Raw genomic sequence first — 9204 nt, 5'->3', positions numbered from 1 at the left:
GAAACGACTCGACGGCACATAACAACAACAACAATGGAAAAGTAGGAAGCTCTGGTGGCCTAATGACAAGAAGCTGTGCGGCATCCCGAAGGCATGAGGTTCAACTTCACCAGGTGCTCCATGGGAGAAGGATGGTCAATCTCCCCTCATGCAGTTAACTGTCTCTGAAAACCTGCTAGAGACTCAGGCATGGGTCAGTTCTGACTCTAGGGTACACACAACAACAACAATGGAAAACTGGAGCTCTAGTGTACTAGTGGTTAAAGAGTTGCACTGTCAACCCAAAAACACACAGTTCTAATTTATCAGCTACTCTACAGGAGAAAGATGGGCAGTCTCCTTCCATGTGATCTACCGCCTCTGAAAACCCATGAGAGTGTTCACTTTGGCTGCACATATACTAAAATTGGAACGATACAGAGAAGATTAGCATGGCCTCTGTGCAAGGATGACATGCAAATTAGTGAAGCGTTCCATATTTTTTAAATGGCAATACTACCAAAGGCATGTTACACGTTCAGTGCAATCCCAATACAAATACCAATCCCATTCTTCAATGAGATGGAAAAGGCAATCTCCAGCTTCATTTGGAATAGAAAGAAGCCCAGAATAAGCAAAGCACTCTTTAAAAATAGAAAAAAAGTAGGAGGCATCTCACTCCCTGATTTAAAATCCTACTACATTGCCATGGTAGTTAAGACAGCATGGTACTGGTACAATGACAGATACATAGATCAATGGAATAGAATTGATCACCTGGAAATCAGCCCATCTATTTATGGTCAACTAATTTTTGACAAGGAGATGAAATTAGTTAAACGGGGAAATGACAGCCTTTTTAATAAATGGTGCTGGCAAAATTGGAAAACTATCTGCTGAAGACTTAAGCAAGATCCACATCTCACTAGGACTAAAACCAAGGACTATAAACTTCATTAAAGATAAGTTTGAAAACGCAAGATCCACATCTCACTAGGACTAAAACCAAGGACTATAAACTTCATTAAAGATAAGTTTGAAAACCCAAGTGAGGGTCAGCTACGGGTCAATTTGGACTCAATGATACATAAAAACAAACAATGAAATATTATAAACACAAAGCATCAAAAACAAAATGAGCATTTGTAAGTAAGATCACCTTAACTACTTACATGTCTTCTTTTATAGAACAAATTCTATAATCTAAAAATATATTAAAAAATGTATCAACTCTAAAATTCTTGGGGAAAATTACAAAGATCAATTTTTAGACACAGCAAAAATTTCTTCAAAACTAAATTTTAAATGGGACCGTAATAACTAAGAGTAATGATGATTTTGGGGGGAGCAAGTCAGGCTGGTTTTTTTTTTAACTCTCCCTACATTTTTTCAGTGAAAGGGTTACAGAAGATGATCTCACTGGTTAATGAGTAGTATTTCCCATAGGATTTGGATTGGAACATAACAATGCTGGACGATGCCATCATTTCAAAGTTTAACAGAAAGTGCACTGAGGAAGTAATAAATGTTAAGGGAATGAGCACTAGAATTTCTAAACTTGAGCTCGAATCACATCTCTGACAGGAATTTGAGAGGATGTTTAGACAGCTGGAAAGGTAGTACTCACTAAAAGATAGTAAGCAAAATGATAAGCATTGAACAAACAGGATAAAATCAAAATTTTACCCTGTTGTCTTTATTAGCAAACAGGAAAAAAAATGCTATCACAGGTGCAAAATCAAAAATGTTTATAATTGACTGTTACAACTGATAGACCTATTTTTTCCACACTTCACATTGCTGAGAAAATATATCTACTTGAAATGACAGTCAACAAACATACCACAAAAACTGAAATAATATTGTTTCAGTAAATACACAAGTATAAATATATATAATCACTTATTATTTTTTATTACTCCCTTCCACTTTACCCTAATAATTTTACAGTGATGTTGTTGTTGTTAGGTGCCATCAAGATGAGTATGATCACAGTGACACTATGAATAACCAATCTGAACCCTATCCTATTATCCTGTGCCACCCTCACAAACTCTGACACATTCAAGCCCATTGCCACAGCCAATATGTAAAGCCACCTGGTTGAGGGTCTTTCTGTCTTTCATTAATCCTCCAACATTCCAAGCATGATGTCCCTCTCTAAGGAATAAACTACTTCTAGCAGCATGTCCAAAGTCTGTGAGACAAAATTTCATCATCTTTGCCTCCAGGGAGTACTCTTGCTGCACTTTCTCCAAGATGTTTGTTCTTCTGGCAGTCCATAGGATCTTCAGCACTCTTCTCCAACACCACAGTTCAAAGGCATGAATTCTTCTGTCATCCTTAGTCACTGTACAGCTCTCAGATGCATACCAAATGACTAAAATGACCATGGCTAGAATAAAGCACACCTTAGTCCTCAAACTGACACCATTATTTCTCAATAATATGGAGAGGTCCCTAACTACAGACTTTCCGAAGGCAATATGTATCCTATCTCCTGACTGCTGGTACCAAGTGTATTGATTATGTAAATTCAATTAAGATGAAGTTATTGACAGTCTCAATCCTTTCTCTGTCCATCGTGTTGTTGCCTTTCACACCCAGTGGTGAGGACTTTTGTTTTTGGAGACTGAGATGTAATTCATACTCAAGGCTGTAGTACTTAATCTTCTGAAGCTAGAGCTTCAAGTCTTTCTCACTTTCAGCAAGCAAGGTTGTGTCATTTGCATAATGAAGATTATTGATGAATTTTCCTCCAATCCTGATGCTTCATTTTTCTCCATAAAGTTCATCTTCGTGAATAATTTTCCTCAAAATATAGATTAAATAAGTATGGAGAAAGAATACAACCCTAACACACACCTTTTCTCATTTTAAACCATGCAGTGTTGTTTTGCTCTGTTTGAACAACAGCCTCTTGGTCCTGGGTAAAGCTTTCACATGAGCACAACTAAGTGTTATGAAATTCCCATTTCTTTCTACGTTAGCTATAACATTTTATTAGCCACACGGTCAAATGCTTTTGTATAGTCAATAAAGCGCAGAAAGATATTTTTCTGCTATTCTTTCCTTTCAGCCAAGACCCATCTGACATCAGCAATGAAATCCCTACTGAGAAGGAGGGTTCTTTTTCTCTGGATCTGAAAAGCTTGTTGCAGAAAGTCAAAGACTGTAGTCTTCAATATGGATTGAAGCTTAATATCAAGAAGACAAAGATTCTCATCACTGGGCCAAGTGGCAGCACCATGATAGATGGAGAAGAGATTCAATTACAGCTTGTTAACAATTACAGCTTGCTAGGCTCCACAATCAACATTCTCGGCACAAGAAGTTAGGAAATCAAAAGACGAATTGCACCAGGAAAATCTCCTGTCAGGAACCTCTCCAGAGTATTGAGAAGCAACAATGTCAGTCTAAAGACTTAAGTGTGCCTGATGGAAGCCATGGTCTTTGCAATTACTTGCTATGCATCAGAGAGCTGAACAATGACTAAGGGTGACAGAAGAAGAATTGATGCCTTCGAGTTGTGGTGCTGGAAAAGAGTCTTGAACAAACCATGGATCACCAAGAAAACAAGTCTTGGGGAGGGCGAAACCAAGTTTCTTCTTGGAGGCTAGGATTTTGAAGCTCCATGTCACATACTTTGGGTACACAGCCAGGAGGGTCAGGTCCTTGGAGAAAGACATCATGCTTGGAACTGCAGAAGAGGAAGAACCTAAATGAGATGGATTGATACAGTAACTGAGGCAAAGGTGGAAGGTGTGTCAGTGTCAGTGAGACTGGCTCAGAATAGGGAGGCTTGAGAGCTGTTGTACATACGGTGACTATGAGTCAGAGGCGACTAGATGGCAAATAACAACAATAAGATCCATGTCCAGCTGCAATTTTTTTAAGACTTTGATATAATGGAAGCAAATAATAGTTTAAGGTCATAAGGTTAGAATTTCTAGACAAGCCAATTTTATTTGTTTGTTTATTTCATGGCCCAAATGTATAACACATCTAAGTTACTCATCAGCAAACAAAGTATAAATCACATAATTATTCAGTTGCAGACTATATACAACTGGATCTCTTGAGACTCATTTTATAAGCAATGAAACCAAGACTATGAGATGGTAGGGTTGTACAGCTTGTATGTTACAGAAGCAAGAGCTTTGATCCAAGTCTCTGAATGTTAAGCATAGAGTTTTCACAACTGAATTGTCTTTAAAAATTACCCAGTGAATATTATGGTTAATACAAATTCCTAACTAAACTTAGTAACATGCAATCCTTCCTTACAACCATTTATCACTAAAGTTGTATGTATGTGCATTTTTATAGATCAGAGAGAATATTGTATATAAAGTTACAAATCTTCTTTTCCCCTATTTACTGCAACATGCATTTTCCCAAGTAAGGAAATAATATTTAACATGTGAATATTATTCCATCATATATCGTCCTTAAGTGCCATCAATTGAATTCTGATTTATAATGACCTTGAATACAACAGAACAAAACAGTTCCTGGACCTGCACCATTCTCATCGTCATTAGTATGTCTGCATCCATGTGGCAGGCTCCGTGTCAACCCATCTCATTGAGTATCTTCTTCTTTTTCACTGACCTTCTTTTTTACCAAGCAGGATGTTCTTCTCTAGGTGCTGGTCTTCCTGGCAATATGTGCAAAGAAAATAAGCCGTGCCATGTTACCTTCCAAGAACATTCTGGTTCTAGTATATTTTTGTATACCATATGAATAAAAATAAAACACCATAATTTAACCAACACCCTATTGTTCGTTATAAAAGTACTTAGAAATTTTTCATAACCAGTGCTGAAATAAATATAGCATCAATTATAAGAATATATGTATCAATTATATATATATGTGTGTGTATATATATATATATAAAAACAGGAATAGCATCAAGTCTGAATGTGGGGGAAGGAAGATTGTTACAATATTAGGAGAAGTGGCATGGGTTTAGAATTTAACCTTATCCAAGTAATTTCATCTTTGCTCTAAGGTCCTGCGAGAGAATCCCTAAAACCTTTCAATTTTCCTTATGATTCACATGTCCTCAAGAAAGGTTCCAGACAAGACAGAATACACTAAGAGGAAACCCTTGAAGTAGGGGCTAATCAGATCAGAGGGATTTATTTCATGATAATTACCTCATGGTGACCAGACCAAAAAAATTCCCTTCATGATCACTTTGTGGTACCTGTTCTCAGGAGAGTTTCCCTTACTAGTAATACCCTGAATAAAGTTCTGACCTCTGGGTATCTATAGGCTTCCAGGCTTATATTTTGAAAATTTAAAACTAAACCTGCTTTTGAAGATGCTAATGGAGGAGACAATAGTTGCCATACTGCGAATTTTTCCAGACTTCACTCTGTGCATCTCTTCTTTATATAGATCCTAATTTGAACCTGTTACAAAAAAAAAAAAAAAACCCTATAATCACTAAGTACTTTACATGAGTTCTGTGAGTCATTCCAGTGAAATTTTGAAAGTAAAGGAGGAGAGGGAGTCAACAGGTTAGAAAAGAAGAGAAGATGAATCTCAATATCCCTGAGGGAATTCATTAATTTGAAGCCAGCAAGTCAAAGTGAGGGGAGTCCCAGGTTGCCCAAGCTTATGACTGGTATCCCAAAGAGGAGAAAGGAAAGCCCTACACTTAGAGCTGGCAGGCAAGAAATGTGAGTATCATGAGGGCCCAAAGTGAGGTTGACATCTAAAGTCTTGGCTGATTTGGGAGTCTGAATCCTTTAAACATGTGACCTCTCATCTAGTTCCAGGAGGCTACAAGTCAAAAGAAGAAATGCTGAATAAGCTGATGAGATCAGAACTGGTCAGAGGATTTTTTTTATATCCTTCTGGCCTGTAGGTAAGAAACTGTGCTGCAATTCCATAGGCATGCAGTTCGAATCCACTAGATGCTCCGTGGGAGAGAAATGGGCAATCTCCTCCCAGGCAACTGAAAGTCGCTGGAAGGTCAGTTTTGGGTTGGCTCTCAGTCGAAAGTATACAACAACATCATGATGTTGCCAACTGGCCAGGTGCTAAGAATCTTTGTTTTCTTGACGCTGGGATGCAATATACATGGAAAACTGCAGTATTTGACATTTTGTAGCAAATGCTTAATCTTTCATTTCCGCCAGCAAGGTTCCGTTATCTGCATGTTGTTGTTATTATGAGCCGAGTCGTTTGCGACTCATAGCAATTAGCGACCCTGTGCACAACAGCCCTAAACCCTGCTCTATCCTGCATCAACTGCACTGCCTCTGACACACCCATCCCGATTACCCCAGTCACGGAATCAATCCACATCATAAAGGGTCTTCCCCTCCTGCGCCGTCCCTCCACCCTCCCAAGCATGATGTCCCTCTCCAAAGACCCGTCCCTCCTGGCAACATGTCCAAAGTATGTCAGACGAAGCCCCAGAATCCTTGCCTCCAAGGAGTAGCTTGGTTTAATCCTCTCCAAGATGAATCTGTTTGTTTTCCTGGCAGTCCAGGGGTACATTCAGTACTCTTCTCCAGCACCACAGCTCAAAGGCATCAACTCTCCTTCTGTCCAGTCATTGTCCAACTCTCTGATGCATAACAAGCGATTGCAAAGACCATGGCCTGTATCAGGCACACCTTAGTCTCCAGAGAGACACCGTTGCTCTTGAGTACTTTAGAGAGGTCCCTAACAGCAGACTTTCCCATCGCAATACGTTTTTTTGATTTCCTGGCTGCTGGTGCCAAGAGTGTTGACTGTGGAGCCGAGTAAACGGAAGCTGTGAACAATCTCAATCTCTTTGCCATCCATCCTGATGCTACCAATTGGTCCAGTGGTGAGAATCTTTGTCTTCTTGACATTGAGCCTCAGTCCATACTGAAGGCTGCAGTCCTTGACCCTCCGCAGCAAGTGCATGAGGTCCTCCTCAGTTTCAGCAAGAAGGGTTGTGTCATCTGCATAACGCAGATTGTTAATAGATCTTCCACCAATCCTGATCTGATGCCACAATTCTCCTCATAGAGCCCAGCCCCCGGGATAATCTGCTCTGCACACATGTTGAAAAGGTATGGAGACAGGATGCATCCCTGGCGTACACCCTTCCCAATTTTGAACCATGCAGTGTTAACCCTGCTCTGTTCTGACTACTGCCTCTCTTGGTCCAAGTATAGGTTTCGCATTAGCACAATTAAATGTTCTGGGATTCCCATTCTTCTCAGAGTCAGCCACAGTTTGTTATGATCCACACAGTCAAATGCCTTTGCATAATCAATGAAACACAGACAGACATTCTTCTGGTATTCCTTGCTTTCAGCCAAGATCCATCTAACATCAGCAACAATATCCCTAGTACCACGATACCACGACCCCTTGTAAACCCAGCCTGGACTTCCGGCAATTCTCTGCTGATGTGCTGTTCTAATAACTCAGGTTATTGATGAGTTTTCTTCCAATCCTGATGTCACATTCTTCCTCATAACCTCCTGCCTGTTGAATGATCTGTTCTGCATAGGTAAACTGAAAAGGTATGGAGAAAGGACACATTCCTAAAGCAGACCTTTCTTGATTTTTAACCATCCAGTGTTGCCTTGTTCTGTTTAGATGACTATTTCCTGTTTAATTAGAGGTTTCACATAAGCACAATCAAGTGTTCTGGGATTCCCATTTGTCTCAATGCTAGCCACAATTAGTTGCAATCCACACAGTCAAATGTCTTTGAGTAGTCAATAACTAACAGCAAAAAAAATATTCTTCTAATACTCTTTGATTTTTAAGCCTCCTTAAGTGTAATCCCATCAATTCCTGGGGCCTTATTTTTTGCCAATACCTTTAACACAGATTTTACTTCCTCCTTCATTACCATTGTTTCTTGTTCATATGGTACCTCCTGAAATTTTTCAGTGTCAATCAATTCTTTAAGATAAGGTTATTCTGCCCTCACCGAGGCACCAGGCCAGGGCCTTGAATCCCACCCAGAAGCAGTGGAGACACCTCTCTATCACAGAAGATTTCTGACAGACAGCCTCTGGGCGTGGCCAAGATGCTCCAGAGCCTCATCAGGAACATTTGGGTCCCCATGAAGCCGTACTACACGGAAGTGTACCAGGAGATCTGGATGGGGATGGGCTTGATGGGCCTAATAATTTACAAAATCCGGAGTGCTGATAAAAAAAGCAAAGCATTAAAAGCCTCGAGTCCTGAATCTGCTCACGGTCACCACTGAGCCACTGTCCATTGCTGTGGAGCGAGACGTCAGCCTGGCTGTCAATTCAACGAGCGACGTCTGCGGGACCCTGCCGTGCATGGCTGACCTGGCGCAGCACCGGCCGCCACATGTGCTTGGCATGAATAAATGTGTGTGAGATGAAAAAAAAAATAGATAAGGTTATTCTGTGTATTCCCTCCATCTTCTTTTGATGCTTTCTGGGTCATTCAGTATATTGCCCATAGTATCTTTCAATATTGTGGCACAAGGCTTAAATTGATTTTTCAGAATCGATAGGATAACAATTGACTTGTTTCAATTAACAGATGCAGTCTTGGATGCGCTCATCAGTCTATGCCAGGAAATCTGGAGGACAGCTGTCTGACCAATGGATTGGAAGAGATCCACATTTGTTTCCCTTCCCAAGAAAGGTCATTCAACTAAATGTGGAAACTACTGAATAGTGTCATTAATATAACATGCAAGCAAATCCTGTTGAAGATCATTAAAATATAGCTAGAACAGTACATAGATAGGGAACTGCCAGAAGTTCAACCAGGATTTAGATGAGGCCATAGCACCAGGGATATCGTTGCTGATGTCAGATAGATTCTGGCTAAATGTAAAGAATACCAAAAGAATGTCTATTTGTGCTTTATGGACTATGCAAAAGCATTTGACTGTGTGGATCCTAACAAGTGCGGCTGATATTGAGAAGAATGGGAATCCCAGAACACTTAATTGTGTTCATGTGGAACTTATACCCGGACCAAGAGGCTGTTGTGTGAACAGAGCAGGGGAATACTGTATGGTTAAAATTGAGAAGGGTTGTATTCTCTCCCTGTATCTATTCAGTCTGCATGCTGAGCAAATTATCCAAGAAGCTGGACTCTATGAAGAGGAGTATGGCACCAGGATTGGAGGGAGACTCATCAAAAACCTGCATTATACAGATGATACAACCTTGCTTGCTAAAAGTGAGGAGGACTTGTTGCACTTGTTGCAGAAGATCAAGGAACACA

At 40.0% G+C, this 9204-nt stretch overlaps 2 protein-coding genes across 2 annotated transcripts in view; one reads left to right on the top strand and one right to left on the bottom strand.

Annotated features, from left to right (window-relative positions):
- Window positions 1–9204, bottom strand: part of SBF2 (SET binding factor 2) — a 510367-nt gene that overhangs the window by 334308 nt on the left and 166855 nt on the right. The gene's annotated exons all lie outside the window — the stretch shown is intronic.
- On the top strand, window positions 8018–8200 carry LOC102848915 (6.8 kDa mitochondrial proteolipid-like). Its single transcript, XM_006885419.1, has one exon. The coding sequence runs from the start codon at window positions 8018–8020 to the stop codon at window positions 8198–8200; it is 183 nt and encodes a 60-aa protein (XP_006885481.1).

The sequence above is a fragment of the Elephantulus edwardii genome, unplaced genomic scaffold (assembly GCF_000299155.1).
Source record: "Elephantulus edwardii isolate Elephantulus edwardi_28Jun2011 unplaced genomic scaffold, EleEdw1.0 scaffold00044, whole genome shotgun sequence".
NCBI classification, from domain to species: domain Eukaryota; kingdom Metazoa; phylum Chordata; class Mammalia; order Macroscelidea; family Macroscelididae; genus Elephantulus; species Elephantulus edwardii.
This window is presented reverse-complemented; position numbering and strand designations above follow the sequence as displayed.

Excerpts from the sequence above, each read along its gene's own strand:
- LOC102848915 (XM_006885419.1), top strand. The coding sequence starts at position 8,018 with ATGCTCCAGAGCCTCATCAGGAACATTTGGGTCCCCATGAAGCCGTAC.